Source organism: Echiichthys vipera (genome assembly GCF_963691815.1).
Source record: "Echiichthys vipera genome assembly, chromosome: 22".
NCBI classification, from domain to species: domain Eukaryota; kingdom Metazoa; phylum Chordata; class Actinopteri; order Perciformes; family Trachinidae; genus Echiichthys; species Echiichthys vipera.
Genome location: NC_139847.1, coordinates 12984907 through 13003419, shown reverse-complemented (window position 1 = coordinate 13003419; position 18513 = coordinate 12984907). Strand labels below are relative to the sequence as shown.

Below are 18513 nucleotides of genomic sequence, written 5' to 3'. Positions count from 1 at the left end.
ATGACTTTGTAATAAAACATATTTCCCAGTGTCAGCATTAAAATACCAGGATAATCTGTGCATAAACTTTTCACTTAACCATCACATACACGCACGAAGTAAGCAGTTGCGTCTTGACCTGTCGGATCCAGCTCGTTTCCTGGCTCTTCAGGGAAGTTAAATCTTCTTAGTGGGGTATTGATAGCTTGAGAAACAGTTGGAGTGAGGGGGATGTTAATTACAAATGTTTCAGAAGATCAGTGTGAAATCCCTGCTGTTCTGGAGCCCGTTCCGGCTGTACTGCTTTGTGTCAGCGCCTCTCTAATGTGGAAGGTAAAGCAGTTGGGTTGTTCTTCTTCTAGAAAATAACCAGAGTAATGATCAGTGACAAAACTTGAATGTTTATTTAGGTTTGCTTTAGTCTAACTATGGCTGTCAGGGTAAATTTAGAATTACTTAGCAACAGGGAAAGTTGGATGGGCTCTGAGAAACTTTCTTGGAAGACTTTCCTCTCTCATTCTATGGTACAACAACTTAGATGAGAAAAGCTGCCTGTGAGTGGTGGAGCATGAATTCCACAAAGAGTCGATTAAGCGGACTCAAGAGGCCTGGGAAGATGTAGCGCAGGGACTAAGGACTGGCTCTAGCTACTACTAGTGAATAGCATGCCTGTGAATGTTCTCATTTGTCCAGGTCATCCTTATCCCCAAATAAATTTTGGTTGTTTCCAAGACAAACAACCAAGTCCAGTTGCTTTTGACTTAAATTTCTTTGGGGATTGTTTATAGCATGTTTAGTCTTTTGCTGTGTTTTTTTAACCTCTATAACCAATCCACTTTGGTCTGTGACACTGGATAAGTGTCATGTGATGAACTTGTCACCCAGTTATTTTAGCTCAGACTTGGAGACTTGGTACACATTTTAAGAAAAAAGCCTCTTTCCCAATTTGGGGGCTTGGTGATTCATAAACGTGGACGTTTATGAAGCAGGGAGGATCTCACTTTTTAAAAAAATGGTAAAATATGGATTTAGCTGCATTCATTATTATGCCTCGGCACTTTTGTCCGTCAGTCTCTCCGTCCTTCCCATTGTTGTGAACGTGATATCTCAGAACCCCTTGAGTGAATGTCTTAAAATTTTGCACAAATGTCCACTTGGATTGGACCAGATGCATTTTTTGGCCATAACTTAACGCTAATTATGAGAATATTTCACACAAATGTCTAATAAGATAAAAGGATAAAGTGATGACAGTTTATATCCAAAAGTTCAAAGGTCAATTTCACTGTGAATATTAAATATATTGGGGACGGGCGGGAGTGAGTGATTGCTGGAGTAGTCCTCCACTCAATTTTTTTTTTTATGCGCGCCCCTCTTGCTTCGGCACTTGACCCGAAACATTAAGCCCTTCAATTTTTGGAACCGGCTCGTCCACTCACCTTTTGAGAGAAGTTGTGTGACCTACATGACGGTTACTGTGAAAGGCCCAGACGATATGGAGGGGGAAAGCAGTGACGCTCGGGGCCGCAACGTCAAGGCACTGGACACCCTCATTGGGGAGAACTACTTAGAAAATATGGGTGTCAACAAGCTAGAAGCATGTTTCACTGAGCCATGCATTCGTCCTCAGAAAAACACACTGGAGTGGCGGAAGTCCAACAGGTGACGGTACAAAGCTGAGCGTTCTGTCAAAGCAGCACCCGCTGATACCTTCCACCTCTGTGCCAGTGGAGCACCTGTTCTCCACAGCTGGAATGATATAGTTTGTGTAAGTAAACATTGTTTTGAAGTTGTGGTTGTGAAAAAATAAATCCTTAAAGGGTAACTCTGACTGTTTTGATTGAGAATAAGCATTTGGTATTGCTGCAGGAAGAAGTGTTGCGTTCTAAAATTAGATTTGTAAGAACGAGTACCCCGGCTCTCTGGGAATTGATGCGATCCCTCGATCTTGGAATGTGATCCCTCGATCTTGGAATTAACTACTCGGGTCCATCCCTAAAATGTATTGTTTTAATAAATATGTGAGTCCGGACAGTTTGAATGTAAACTGCAACTTCACTGGTCACTTCACTTACGAGGCTTTTAAACTTTAAAGACATTTTATTTTAAAGGCAGTTTTGCCTCAAACTGTTGTTTGCAGCTGTCTATTGCATTTTGTGTAACGTTCTTATTGAGATGTGACTTAATAGGGAAAAATGCAAATTTCACAGAGCAGGAAGTGACACATTCAAACGTCTTGAACCCAAAGGTAATCGGTTTACAATGTACGGCAGAGAAAAACAGCATTTCTTCACAATTTGATAAGCTGCATTTGGCAAATGTTTGTCTGTGCTTTAAAAAAAAGCAAGGATTAATCTTTTATCAAAATAGTTGTTGATTAATTTTGTATTGATTAATCAACGAATTGTTACTTTTGACAGGTGGATAGACTATTCTGTTCGGCATAGTTGAAAGCACAAAAAAGTAATAGTTGTTTTTTATCAGCTAAGTTTCAGCGTTACCTTGTACATGACAAATGCAAATCCAGACCCCAATTTGTTTCCATAAAGTTCTTGCATCACCTTTTATACGGCAATTTCTTTAACTGCTCCTAATCCAGATTTCCTTTTGTTCACGCTGCCTTTATGATAGCATAACCTCGCCTCCCTCTGCTCGGTATCTTGACTTTACATCAATTGTAAGGGAATATACATAACATTGACCTGAGGACAGAGGAAGAAATGAACCAGTAAGCATTTTTCACAATCTCTGTAGTGTCTGGAAGTAGGCAGGCAGAGATATGAGACCTGCTAAGGGAGTTTTAAATTAAGCCTGCAGATTGTGTAATATGCTAAGTCAGGAAATTAGCATGTGCACTTTAATATTTTTGGACTGTTGGGAGACAAGTTTTTAAGTGGATGGCCTTTTGCTTGGGAACATACACAGAACCACAAAATGTTGGCGGAGAGATTAGTCTCTCTCTAAAGTGAAGCCAATAGAAAACCCATTAGTTTGAGCTGATCTGGAAATTATATGGAATTGATCCTGAGGTAAGAACAGTTTTTCATGCTCAATACTTCCCATTGATTCACACTGCCATAATTGCAAATGAAAATCATAATGTCTCCAAGTTGTATTTTGTTAGTGTCTGATATGAGGGTCGATTGCATGCAGCCCTACTTTTTCTGCTACAGGGGATAGTTAGAATATTTTGAAGTGGGGTTGTATGAGGTCACTACATAAGAATGCACTGCTGTAGATGGGAGCAGCAGCTAAATGTGTTTTAGTCACTTAAAATAAGGACTGCTTTAAAAAAATAAAAATTCAGTTTAGGTGTACACTATATGTTGAATATTCTCACTGCTTTACCTTGCCATCACGGTGCCCTGCTGAAGTTTATGCGTGTGGAATGGAAGCCATTCTTGCTCTCCTCAAAGCCACCAGACTCTATTAACAAAAACAGTCTTTTTACTTTGTAGAACATGGGAGTTGCTGGTCTACCACTGCCTTGATTGTATAGTTTGTGTTATTTTGAGACTTTGGGGTTTTTAAGGTTTAGTGAAAAGCATACTAACCAATCAAGGCATTAGTAGACCAGCAACTCACGTCCTCTGAGGTTAAATTGCTTTTTTTTTTTAGAACAGATTCACTTCCTCTCACATAAAGCAGGGCTGTCTGAAGGCAAGGTAAAGTGGTGGAACTATTCTAAATATAGTGTAGGCTAAAACTGATACTGATTTTTTTTGCACATTGCTTAACTTCCAAGCCGGTACATCTGCCTGCTTCTACAAACTGGAGGCGTGCCGACTGTTATCTACTGTCGGTCATACACTGACTAATAAGTAGCTCGTACAAGCTCACTTCAAAAAAACACAACAATCCCTTTAATGCAGTACCTGTGCAGTGGATGCATGGTCTTACACAAGAATCCTTAGATATGATTACAATCGTGACAGAGTTGGAATGAGATTTGGAGTTCACCTTTTTGTTTAGCTGTTTGAGCTGAAAACTTATTTGAGGTCAAGGATGGACTGTACATTGTCTCACACAGATGTTCATAACACAGCCATCCTTGCACCCTGGGCTGATGTTAGAGGCCATTCCATGTTGCTCTTTGACAGTAACTCAACAAAAGTAGCAAACACAAACAAATACCAGACAGGTATTGTTCAGCGTGTTTCCAAACAGTGTGAATCACCACCTCGCTACAGCTCAATCTCCTACCACCCACAGAGTCCAGTATGGTGCCTCATCATCATTTGAGTCCGTGGGTAGGGAAGTTTATTGCCGAACACCTCAGCGTTTCAGGAAATCCACCCCCCTACCACTCAGTCCTCCTCCCATCCCACGCCGGTCCTTTCCCCCACCAATCGGAGCCGAGACAGGTGTCTTATCTCCATCACACAGCACAAGCACAGCCAATCTTCCAGGAAGATGGCGACTGGAATGTGACAAATCCATCTGTCCTGGTTTGAATTTGTATGCTAATTTGAAGTAATAGCCCCTCTGGTGACAGTGCAAGGGAACAATTCAATCATGCCATCTATGACAGTTGCTTTCCAGCCTTCTCTGTGATATGGGAGTATATGCACGTACCGCCGGGTTAGGCTTGATAAATTGGTTATGTAGGGGAGATGTGGCATGTAGACTGCATGTTTAAAATGGGCTGCCAGTTTGAAATGAATCACACAACTACTGAAGGCACCTGTGCAGAAATGTGCAGCCACTACCTGTCGGCAGAGGGGAAACAATATTTGATTTGACCTCATTTATTTCCCCCTCAACGCGGCCCGATCTGTGGCTGTCCTGAACTTTCACCCAATTCCCTGCCACAGGCTTCATAAGATATGTGTGAACGATAGAAATATCCCCACATAAAATCACACTAACACAATTGTTACATTGTCACACTGAATTATCTCAGGCTGTTGATTTGATTCCGTGAAAAGCTTTCATGTGTCACTGGGCAGAAGAAGTAACCGATCAGAGAAGGCTCACAGAAGAAACAGGCACAAGTACGCGAAAACAAGCTGAGCTGTGCCATATATTCAGAAAGAAGTTGGCTCTATGATTTGTGATTTCTCTTGTGCCTTAGCACTCCCCTGCACTGTGCAAATGTATGGCACTCCATAATCTTTAAATTAATCTACAGCACAGGACAGATTAGGGTTGATGGTGACAGATAAGGCTAAAGAACAAAGCGCTCTTCATTTTGCTTGCATCATTCTTTTTCTGTTCCTCCAGAGCAGGGTTTGCTCTCTTCGAAGGCACCGAGTTGGTTGCAATATTGTTCCCCAATAATGCATTTCCATTAAAATATGAAACACAACAATCAAAAAGTATAAAATCACTGAAACCTGCAACTGTCATAGAACGCTCAAAGCCTTGCAAAATCCTTTATTTATTGTTACTCGAAGGCATAGCACTTGAGTGTATTTTTATTCCACAATTTGCAGTATTGACACCGCTAACAAGCCTTGGGAGATTTAACTAGATGAGATATGTAGGCTGTGTTATGGCCAATCACCATGGGGGACATTCACTGTCATTCTGTCTTTCTATACTCTCCTCTACTGCCTGAATCCTTTGACAATTTCTCAGGAAAAAGAAAATGCAGTGCTGTGCCAATTGACCACACTTCAAACGGGTGCAGATCATGCGTGGCAAATGTGTCTGATCAAACAAGGAGGCCAGCAAAGAAGGCTGATGAACAAAAGGGCTGTCTAACTGCACGGGTCTCACATCACAATAAATAGCGTGCTGAAAGACAGCTCTCCAAATGAGCACTGCCAGCAGCCCTCCTTGTACAGTTTGCATTGACATGAAAGTTTCTCTGTGCTCAGCATGGCTGCACATGGATAACCCATATTGCCATACAATATTGGCAAGGCAAGGCAAGGCAGCTTTATTTGTATAGCACTTTTCATACACAAGGCAGACTCAAAGTGCTTCACAGCACTACTACAGTGCTTATTGCACTAGTTTTGTTCTGTTCTGTTTCCCACCATGCTTTACAATTGTTCTAATGGTTGACATACTTTACTTAAAGGGCTAGATTTTGTCAAAAGCTGTACAAACATAATTTATCTTAAATCCAGCAGGTTTTTCAATACATAGGTGCCACATTATAAAAAGTAAGATCTCCATGTCTTTTTAAAAGAGACGCCGATAGCGCAGATGCGGAAGACCTGGAACTGCTGACCAATCAGAGAAGACTGGGTTTTTCTGGGAGGTGAGTTTAAGGAGACAGGGCCTAAAACAGAGAGTTTCAGACAGATGGTGAATACAGGTATACTCAGACAGACAGTATGAGTGTTTGCTTTCACATTGAAGGGTTTGAAACCCAAAAGTATGAACCTGAAAATTAGCACATTAATGGCCCTGTTTAATCCACCATAATAGGCTTGATTAAAACCCACCCCTCATATGTGACTAATTAAAACACAATCAAACAGAGCGTTTGATTGTGTTTTATTGTAAAATAAAAAGCAAACTCAAAGTCGAATTGGTGCGAAAAAGTTATAATTACAACATTGAAGATTTTTTTCCCCCATTACTACGAATGAAGTGTCTATAACGCCATGCTTTAGTAGGTTTATGTATTTGATATTAAGCGTCTTGCAACTAAATCTTTTACATTTCCTTTGTAGTATACATTCATTTCTCATCATGTGTTGACATGAAGTCCAATTACAGCAGTGGCTGTCCGTAGTACTACTGCTTATTTGCAAGTAGCTGCTAGTTTACTGCATTCACCTGGTGCCTCAGATGGGATCAGCCTCTAGAAGGCTTCACGGTTACGCTAAAACACATCTTTTGAATATAAAATAATTTAATATAATATGAAGCAACACCGTGAGGGACTATAGCACAACTGACCAACTGCACATAATAGGTGGTCAGAATACCTTTCAGCCTAATACGCTAGTCAGGTAAATCTATGCAGTTGTTAGGCATACTGTCTCATACATTATAATAATTACTGACCTTTACACTAACATTTGTCTGTCACTTACTAATTTGCTTGCTGTGCTTTGTATTTCTCTATCTCAGAGGCAACCGACTTGGGAATAACCTGATGCAAATTAGCCTCTGGCTATATCTATCTCTGGTGCAATGGGCTGAGTAATATTTTATGTTGTCAAATAAGGCAGGTAACTGAAGTGAAAAGAATGAGGTACAAAACAAATCATTACAGCCTCTAAAAGTGGGTTTCAAGAAGTGGAAGAACTATTAGGTCTCACATTTTAACTTTCATATCAGTATGGTATCCTAATTAAATGCCCTGCACACTCAGGCAGGTGTTTTCACGTATACTGTCTGGTCATACCTCTGCTCAGGTTGAAGCTATAGACAGGGTTATGCAGGGAATTGAATCATTTCTCTATGTACTAATATTATTAAGTGTTGCCCCACAGTAACAAGTACAACAAAAGTAACAGAAGAGTACGGTAGATGTCGATAAAAAACAGTGCACACAGTCCTGAGAATACATCTTATCAAACACCTACAGGTGTGTGTGTGCCATGGTTATGTAGGAACTTACTTCATTTGTAATATAAGAACAGAATGTTTTGCAAGTTGACCATGCACATTTCCCTCCAGCTTGTGCAAAGTTTTAATCAAAGTATAGCCAAATGGTCAAGAACTTAGTTTGCTGTGCTTTGAAAGTAATTCCAAATTAAAAGGCTGAAGTTAAAGGCTGACACCAAAGACAAGTCCCTCTTCTTTTGTCAAGTGAAGTCTGTAATCACTAAATAGCAATGGTCGATGTATTGGAACGCACTGTATCCCAATACATAGCCGGCACAGTAAAATGCAGTAGCTGGACTTGACAAAAAGGATGTCCAACTGCATGGTCTCATTTTGTAGTATGCAAGCTAGCATGCTTTTCTGGCTGTTCTGAACCCCAATCTGTGCAGGGGAAGATATGTCACATCAGCTGAGCTACCAAAAGAGCATGGGTGTAACACATGCAAGAGGTTCAAAGTTCAAGGTGCAATACGTTAGTTAGAAGAATGTATCCCTAATAGTGTGCATAGCCTACTGCAAGCAACAGTATGTATGTAAGGCCAGCTGCGGTAGCCCACTAAAAGTCAAACCCACCCAAAAGTGTCCCAAAAAGTCTCTCCAGTGAAACAAAATAGTGTCCTCAACTTTTCGCTGGGAATCCCACAATGCATTGCTACATGTGTAATGCCATTTTCAGTTCAGCGGCAGGTAACAGGGAACATAGAATGAGTGAACTGGACCAAAGTTCTGTAAAATGGCTGTAAAATGTGCAGCCATTTAAGCTAACTGCAGCTGGAGCACCAGGTGAATATAATAACCCATGGGATGGCGTCACTGTGTGAATTAAAGTATCCTGTTGGGGACATTCGTGACCCTGCAGCTGACAACTACAGGCGGTCCGCGGACCACACTTTGGGAACCACCGCCCTTGAAAGCATCCCACTGTGGTTTTTTTTTTTGGGAGAAGCCGCCCACGTGACAGTGGAAGCAGCAGCCAGCACACAGCCGCTGTTCGTTTGACAGCTTCCATGGTGCCGGACGGAGAGGCAAACAGGGCAGAGAGACGCACACAGAGAGAGAGAGACTCGTCGAGGGAAGACGAATAAAAGACTCCGTGCGCAACACAAGAACTCCGCAGACTCCTCCAACAGAGACGGCTGCCTGGCACACACACCATGGACGGTTATGCCCGGACCGAAGATGAGCCGCCCTCCTCCTGTCTGCTGAACCTCACCTGGGAGAATTGCTACGAGCAGGTAGGACACGACTCTCTCTCTGTCTCTCTCTCTCTCCAACAACATCAACAAAAACAACAACGCTTCTACAACTTAGTTAGCAAAAAATAGCCTGACTGTTGTGTGTGTCTATAACGGACATGCACTCATAAAATAGTCCAATAAGTTGTAAGGGATACCTGGAGTGAGTCAGCACATGAGGGGAGAGCAACTTCGCAAAACTTCATTATCCGCATGCGGCTCTGGAATATCCCTCCGCCCATTGCTTGTATATTACTCCCAGGTCTGTCCCAGTCACTCACTTATTCCTGCTTGACATTACAGTTCTTATTTAATGGGGAAGTAGCCGAGTAAGTGTTACTTCTCTGAAAGGTTGCCTGCTTGCCCAACTTCCACAGCTCTGGCTCAAACACCCTGCCCTTGAAATCAATAATGAATTAACCTATTAGACAAAATCTTGTGCCAGGAATTCTATAAATAAATTAGAGGTAAACACAAACTTAGTATTCCTTTTGAAGTAAGTGAAATACTTCAGTGTAATGTAGACTCACGTAGAGATCATAAGACACTCACATGCCCGTGTCCCAGGTAGGTGTTAAAGGCAGGTAATGCACACTTGGATTGGACCGAGGGTTCGTTGCTGAGAATAGACTCGGTGCAGAACACTTTGATCCTGGAGTGTTGGGGCCTGTTCTCTCACACAGCAGAGCAGCAGTGGTGTCTGTTTGGAGATAATTACCTAATTCCTCCCTCTTCCCTCAAGCTTAATCAGTTCTGCCTTTAAAATACACTTATCGTGCCGTATGAAATCCCTCTTAATTCTCACATTCTAATTTGTGTGAGGAATGTGTGAGGCTAAAGTCATGAGCCACAAGAATGCCAATGAAATCATTCTCTGAATGCTAAGAGGGCTCCCAGCTATTTAGCAATTTCTGTTCAACGATTGATGCCAAAATATTTGCACAGTGATTTTATATGGTAATTTACTTGAATGCCACCATGAGAGCTCAGGATATATATACAGGATATTTATTCTTCGGTTATCAGTATCCAGGTTGCAATACAGCGGGGGAAGACTTTTAAACAATACGTCTCCTGTGGTTTTGTGGGCCACCATTTTGAATTACAAGTAATCACAAATTAAAGAGGATTAGGCTCTTAAAGCCTGAGCTTGCGATTGGCTGTGCTAAGCGTTATATTGTAACAGTTATTTAGCCACAGCAAACAAAAGCGTCGTCAAACATGACTCAGATGTCATTGTGAATGGCATTTTAAATATATAATGATTAAGCCTCAGCAGTTTCTGCTGTAAAAATGCGTTTTGGCACATTAATTAGGCGATGCACAGTTGCAAACTAAAGACACTTAAATCCAAAATGAAGAACTGATTTAGCAGCTTAGATTTTTGCTACATCGTGATGTCCACACCAAGACTGGGGTGCTAATGACCATCATTGCATGCTTAAAACGTAACAATTTTGATCTATCAACAGTGCGCACATTGATTTTGTGAATGAAATTGAAGTTGGACACTAGGGCTGTCACTTTTCCCCATGATAGTACCTTTTTATTCATGAATTTTGTCCTTCTGTGGTAGTACAGCTACTGGCTGTGGGGAGACGATATATATATATATATATATATATATATATATATATGTTTTCACAAGCAAAGGACAAATAAAGAAATCTTACCGTGAGAGTAACCCGTGAGATGACCCTCCCACCCCCTGTCCATCGTGATGTTTCACTGTGGACATGGTCACATGCATATTCGGCAGACATCGCCCCACCCTTGCTGGATCCTTACCCATCCCCTGAGTTTAACTTGAACAGAGGGCTGGCCGACATGAGGAAAATATGCAATATGAGATAACGTTGTTGCTGAATATTGCAATATCGATACTACTTGTGATAATTTAATGCATATTAAAGTGTACTCAACATTATTTTATTGAACAAATTGAATATTGAATTGACCACAAAAGGCACCAATAAAAAATAGAACTATAGTTACATTTCAAAGTGCAATTTTCCACTGATACTCTCTTTCAACTAATATTAAGTTGATATTGCAATGACGATTCGTTTTTATACATTTCTGGCGTGCTGTAAGAAAGTCTATTCCTAGATTAGCTGATAATAAGAAATTGTATTACCAATCATTTTAATCCATTTTAAGTCAATTATCAAGTCAAAGAAACGTAGTCTTGTCATTCCATATGACGCAGTTTGCTAAAAATATTATCACAAAAAATAAATTGGATAACATGACTTGAGATGTTGAGAGAAACTGTGATGCCCATATTGACCCTTTTCTGACATCTCATAGACTAAGTGGTTTATCAAGAGTGAAAATGACCATTAGTTGCAGATGGCCCTTCATTTCTGTGTCAAAATCGGGTATGCTTAAAAGGCTTGAGTGTAGTCTCCCAAATTCAGTTTGGTACAGTCTGCGCTCTTCCCCTTAGAAGTCCTCGTAAAAGATGTAAAAAAAAAAAGGGAACCATCTGAAAGCAGGTCATCTGCTCGGCCAGCTTGTTGTTCGCCATACACATATCCTCCCTTGCCCTCCCCGAGTCCTACGGCGGGTGGGTAAATAAATAAATAAGGAAGTAAAGGGAAATGTTGACACAGCCTGTCCTTGTGGCCAGATTATCCACTCATGCTTGAGCGCTGGGTAAAGGCCCTGCATTATTCAGCCTAAGACACAGAGACCGGGCAAAAGTGTGTGTGTGTGTGTCTGTGTATGTGTCCACTTTTAAAGAGCAGACATGAGGATAGCTGAAATGCATGAGGTTGGGAAGTTGATGTGTTCACTTGATTACCAGATGAACTCATTGCTTCTCTTTACTCCGTCTCTTTCTTTTTACACTGACACACACACGGCGCCCCCTTGCCAGGCTTCTTGAGGGCTGCTGTCCGTGGTGCTGAAAGTTTCATCACACATTTTGTGCATGTCTTTTTAGCATTCCAGGCTCCAATCGCTGTTCTTCAAAAGCAATGTATTCAGTTTGTCGCCGCAAAAAGCGTGCCAGCACTTGGCTGTCCAGCTCAAACGGGTGAAGCCTATCATTCAGGACGTTTTAAAAAAAAGCTGCAGGTAACACAGCAGGCTCTCAGAAGCAGTAAGGACTAATGCCTTTTTTTATGTGTCTGCTTCTGCCTACAGCATGTTTCATCACAGCGAGGCTCGAGTTACGTTGTCACTCGCTCAGTGGCTTGGTTAAATGAAAGCTCCTTTGTGTGCGCTCTTATGTACAGTATTTGATCTATGTGAGCCACTTCTTTTTCAGTGTAACGAGTAAGGGTTTAGTGGAGGCACACAGCAATACAGCAAGACAAGGATAAAACATTACAATGTGGTCGAGAATGGGTATGACTCAGAAGAAAGGTAGATCCTGTTGTGAATTTTATTTGAGTTTATAATAATATATCTTTATTTGTAAACCACACAGTGTTTACAAAGGTCTTTACACACAGTACAATCCAAAATCACTGATAAAATAAAAAACTATCCGTACGTAAGTATTTGCTGAAAAATGTGATTAAAAATAAAAGGCAGTTTATAAAAGTGTGTTTTTCAAAGGGATTGAAAACATGAAGCGGTTTTTGATAGCTTGATTTCCTCAGGCAGTTTGTTCCAGGCACCTTAAAGGAGACAGTTCAGTCACCTTTGGTCTTGAGCCTGGCCTGTGGATCAAACAAAAGTGCCTTGCCTAAAGATCTAAGGCTGAGTTCTGGCTCATACAGAGTTAAAAGGTCAGCGGTGTAGCTAGGGGCTAGGGATTTTTTCGCTTTTAAAGTAACGTCTAAAATCTTAATCAATTCTGAAGCTTACAGGTAGCTAGTTCAGATGTGCAAAGACTGGGTTAATATGGTCTCTATGTTCAGTGCCAGTTAAAATGTTAGCTGCAATATTTTGAACAACCTGGAGATTTTTGACTGAGGCAAGTATAGAGAGGGTTCCAATAACTTAAACAAGAGGAAATAAAAGCAAATATCACCTTCCCTAAATCAGTATGAGATAGAAATGACTTTTAAAATGTTTCTGAGTAGAATGAGGCAGGACTGCACAACTCTCCACTTTGATTGACAGGAGATTTAAGTAAGTAATTGTCCGTTTATAGTGCCTGCTATATATGGTGTCATGATTAAATATTATAAGTGAGTATGAGCTGAGTTGTGTCTGACACAGTTTTTCTGGCTGTTTTTTTGTTTGTCTAACAACATGAGATTAGAACATTTTAGAACAAGTTATTGATACTTGATTTATTCTGATATTATTTTTTATTGTTCAGAATTTGATAGGATATTAGCTGTGGCTATACCACTACGAGGCCCAACTCCTGCTGCAAAAAACATCCCCGGAACCATGACACGTCTTCCTCCAAATTTAACTGACTTCTTTACACACTTTGGGTTCAGTCTTTCCCCAGTCCTACACCGAACATAATGTTTACCATCAGACACAATGAAATTGAACGTACTCTCATCACTGAAGTGAACTCTGGACCAGTTCTCCTCTGTCCACACAACATGCTCCTAGTCTCGCCTTTTTATTCTTTCTGCTGATGAGAGGTTTGGACACTGCAGAGTAGGCTCAAGTCCAACTTGTCTTAAACAACGAGAGTGCTGAAACATATAATATATATTTATATATTACATTATCCATTGATATTCTATCAAATTTTGAACAATAAAGTATAACAACATTTCAGACTAAATCAAGGATTAATAACTTGTTCTTTTAATTTTGATCTCCAGTGTAGTCTATTCCATATAATGCATGTTGAGTAAAGATCCAGTGATTGACTGAAATGTGTGTATCAGCAGAGGCTCAGATACGTGGTAGCAGTGATAAGGAATGTAGTATGAGGTCAACTGGCTGTTCCAAATAAGATTCAAATGAATAGACTGAGGCCTTATGACCTGTTCCAGAAAGTCACTTCCTTTTTGACATGGTTTCAGTCCATGATCTGCTCTGTGTACCTAGAACTTCTCCCACCTCTTACAACTACCCCCCAAAGGAGCATATCTAATTTCCATGGTGGCTCATCTTTTTTTTTTTAATCAACAAGTGTGTGTCTGCTGAACACCTTGCTTTTGATAGCAACCCACAGGAGCGGGGCCTGTCGGCGGTTTAATGAGAAGCATGTTGTTTGCTTGCAACATATTGCAAAGATATGGATGGGTAATTATCTAATCAAGACTGTGTGAAAGTGTCGGCACTTACCCACCGCTGACCTGCTAACCGTCTGCCAGTTTTTGCTGCAAGATGTTTACATTCTTTAAATTGATCAAACAGCTTTATTTTGGCACTTGGTACAGTGCAGGATATTGTTAAGATACTATACACTGACAGCCCAAGTCTGATGGTATCCGTCGTTGTAGCTGTCTCCACGTTCATTTTTAAAGATTTAACAGTACAGTTGGAGCACATATCAGAGGAGATGAGTAGGGTCTCTTAGCAAAGCACACTTTATTTCAACTCCAAAGGGATATGTGGACCACCAGAGGGAGCAACAAGCTTTGATTCCCTATGAAACTATACAATTAGTCATGTCTTTAGTTAAATCTAATTCTATCTAAAGATTTTTAGCAGGAAAAATATGGTGGTGATGCTTTTTGATGGAATATCTTTCAGCTTCATCTTCATTCTTTATCATGTCTCTGTTAGGCGCTTGTTTTACAGATACATTATTTTGATCACAATTTAGTTTCCAGAGATATTCATCCTGTTTTCTCCCACTGTGCTGTCTAAATCCACGTCATAGCAGGGGGAGTGCAGGCACTTCAGACTACATTCTTTGATTATGTGTGGGAAAATGTCTTCCTCACCATTGACAATCTGTTGATACCTTGCAAAATCTGAGATGAAAGGAAATGCAGCTTAGACTGTGAAAAATCCTTGCCTTCTCACCGGGAGGTAAAAGTACTCTCTCAAACATTGAATTGTACATCTGAAGTGTTATCAATTCCACCTGAAACGGAGGGCCCCGGTGGCAGAACTGAACCCCTGTGCTTTTGATCGCACCAGCAATGCCTGTAAACAAGTATTTTCCCATCTCCCTCTCTGTCTGTCTCTCCGTTTCTCCCTTCTCTCCCTTTCTTCCTCCCCCACCAAGGTGTCTGGAGGGGGAGGTTCCTTTGATTATCTCCGCTGTGGATTAATTGCTTTTCTTAACCTCTGCACAGACGTGCTCCTACACCGCCCCGGAGCCCACCGCACGCGCCCAGATGGACCCCTGCCAGGAGAAAAACAAACCACACCATGCTTCTTTCTCCCCACCTTCTCTCAATTACTGACCTTCATCCTTTCATTTCGCTTTGGATGTTATCATCGGCATTATCAGTGTACTTACTTTGTTTGTTCAGCTAGTTACTTGGCGCACTGCAGCATTCTTGGCTAGATTTTAAGGAAGACTAGGCATGTGTGAGAGGTGCATTAATTTCTGGGAAACAGTGTATGAGATGGGAGTGTGTTGTCAGGTAAATGCATCGTGTGTCACAAAGCTTCTGTGGGTCGCGTGTCAAGTGAAACAAGGGGCGTGGCTTTGATGCAGGACTACTCTGCTCCCTTTTTTGGATTTGTCCTTATTCCATGATTAAATAGATTTTGGCCTTGAGTTGTGCTGGCCAAGCAATTTCACTCACGTTTTTTTCCCCTCAACACTGAGTGCTCTTTACCATCTCGCTTTGCCTTTGAGACACGCATGTTCATCACATCTCTGAAAAGGTCCCAGCCTCCTGCCTCCAAACACTGTCATATAGCCTGCCTCCTTCAGACCTTGGCCTTTTTTTTTCTTTAGGGCATCCTGAAAGCATACCCAAGGGCCATCTCAATGATTTATCCACTACATCTTACATGCACACCACCTCCAATACCTTCACCGTATGGATAACACTAAATGTTCTCAGGATGATTCACAGTTTGATTGCCACAGGAGTAAATGTAGAGTTGGAATCATTTTTTTCTTTTTCTTTTTTTAGGTGTTGGTGCAGACTGAGTAGACATGAAGAAGTTTCTTTCTTAGCCTAGAGTTGTTGGCAGAAAAGTGTTGAAAATGTAACCTTTCCAGTCTCTGGCGGAAGTTTCATAATCCTTAACACTGACTTTTTGGTCTTGGTCTCTCTCCAGTTCATCCTTTTTACATTTTTTTTTATCTGAATAAGTGAATCCAAGCAAACTTCTCATATAAGTTTTGCATGACTGTTTATGACATTACTGTAAGTGGCTTTAGGGATTTCTTTTTTTCCAAGTGTAGCCTAATTGGTTCAGGTGTTTGATACAGAGAGCACTGTGGGGCTCCAGTCTTACCGAGATGAGACAGAGCACACACACACACACACACACACACACACACACACACACACACACACACACACACACACACACACACACACACACACACACACACACACACACACACACACACACACACACACACACACACACACTCAAATACACAAATGCAAAATCTGCATGAGAGACATGAACAAACGCATAATGTGCACACTGACTCACTCATTCACTCCCTAACAGGCTAGACTCCCTGGACTGTGTGGTACAGTGTGGTGTTGCTGATTTTCCCCATCAGCAGAAAGCCGGGATGAGCTGAGCTAATTGAGCTGGGAGGCCCGGCGGGGGAACACGGCCCCTTCACACACTGGCTCGTCACTTCCTTTCTTTATCCATCCACCACTGTGTCTTGAGTCCCATATCTCCAAAACCACTCTGTGCTGCACAAAAGAAAAAGCACTTTAATACGCAATTCACTGTTTTAATATTGCCAGATGCATATTGATATTATCTTAAATAAGATTTAAATGCACTGCAAATTCCATTTATCATGGTAAAAGATATCAGTGCTCTGTATTTCTTTTTGAAGCCTATAGTACAAATAATTTCTGTATTAGATACAATAAATAAACCATAACCTCTCACAAACATGCTCATGTCCACAGGCAATTGTTTTTGAGTTCTGTTGGACCGAAACTGAATTACAAGCCAAAATGCATATTCTGTTTCACAGCAAACTAGCCGACAACAAAAGCAGATTACCTGTTCTCTGTGAGGGATATTAAGATGTTACATGCCATTCGATGGTCCCTGGGAGGCCCCTCATAAAAGCCACAGCAAGCTGTTGAGACGGAGACTCCGAGTTGTTTCCATCTTTTAGCTGCACTCGGGGACTGATTATGGTCAGGAAAACGGCCTTTACCTGGAAAGTCACTTTCATTTTCTCGTCCACTATTTGTTAGTATGGCTAATGTCTCATTAAGTCTCACATAGGGGAAATGATGTGCTCTTTGGGTGAAGGTTAGGCTCTCAGCTTATCATGAGACAAAAGAGAAACTGATTATCACAGCACAGATGTGCCTTAGCTTGTGTCTTTCACAACAAGTCCTATTTGTGTTACTGCTGGTGCTGCTTCATTACCCATAATCTATTAACCCTCCCTCCACCTCCCCCAAGTTAAAGTTAAAACATTTGAGCTAAATGATGAATGCTTGATCACTTTTGTGTGGTGTTCTATAGAAAGGACTGGACAAAAAGGAGGTAGGGGGTAAATTTTACATTATCAAGGAGATAATTACAAAGCAATCATAAGCTGTTTCCGGTAAAGTGGTAAACAAGCCAAGGGCTTGTGCTCTTTTCCCAAGAATAATTAAAAGTCGCTTTGCATTCTATGCATCAGTGTCCTTTCCTCCACTCAGTGGCTACCTCTTTGCATAATAAAGCTGGGTAAATCTTACCATAGGGGAGGGGTCTTTCACTCAGAAGTGATTTGGCGTTATCTGGACCTTTTTTTCTGTCTTTTATCTTCTCACAGATCTACAGAAAACTCCTGGTGCCAACTGACAATTCTGAACAGCTGTGAATTGCTGTGTCACAAAATAGGAAGGTTTCCAAATACAAGCTACCACTTCATTGATTGGCGAATTGCCTGCGGAGGTGTAGGAATATTAGAAGAGAAGCTAAATTCTCAACCATATGAATTCCAATCAACCTTTATTCAAAGTGGCATTAAAAAAATGATATTTATATGCAGCATGTATTTTAAACAAGATCAGTTAGTATGGGATGCATTTGAAACCTTTTGCAGCAACTGGTGATGATTTCCAGTTTTTCCATGGCTTCTTATTAGGGCTGCCCCCTCTTAATCAGTCGTTTTGGTCTTAGTTGAAGATTTCTTTATTCGAAAAGTAATTTTTTTTTATAACTTTTTCATGCAGCATGATTGATTTCCAAGAAACTTATGAGCCCATCTCTGGGAAATACAGGATTTTAAGTGGTGCTTTGGTATTTTACCGATCTGTCGATTAAATCGTCATTGCCAACTAAGAATCTCCTTAGTCGAGGACAGTCCTACTTCCTATGGCTTCAGGTGTTTTCAGCAAGCACATTGTTATGACCTCTGGACACAATCTGCCTGCTAAACCCTTTTAACACCGTCCACAGATCCCAGGAGAGAGCAAAAACTAGGACAATTTCTTTGCATGTTATCAACTTCTTTCCTCAGTCACGTCTATAACTTAAGATGCCTGCGGGCTGTGTCACATCAAAGAGCTGACACGTAGTCGTTACTCCACTTCTAACAACACTAGAATCAGTTAATTATCCATGGAATCGATCAACATAACCCCACTGCCACTCATTTGAAAGAGCCAATCAATCTGCATGGGCCTTTTCTCTATTTTCCTCATCGTTACAAGCATTTGTGTATGTGTGTGCGTGCATGTGTTAGGTGCCGTGGGTTAGCCCATGATGGATCTATTCGAGTGACTGCTCGTCTTCTGATTTA

At 41.1% G+C, this 18513-nt stretch overlaps 1 protein-coding gene across 1 annotated transcript in view; it reads left to right on the top strand.

The window, feature by feature from the left end:
* Positions 1-8645: 8645 nt before the first annotated feature.
* The window catches only part of ppargc1a (peroxisome proliferator-activated receptor gamma, coactivator 1 alpha), a gene marked incomplete at its 5' end in the record, with an annotated part of 265148 nt that continues 255280 nt past the window's right edge, over positions 8646-18513 (top strand). Inside the window, one exon of the mRNA XM_083936921.1 lies at positions 8646-8726. Coding sequence (XP_083793047.1) covers positions 8646-8726 — 81 coding nt within the window. The remainder of the gene's footprint in view (positions 8727-18513) is intronic.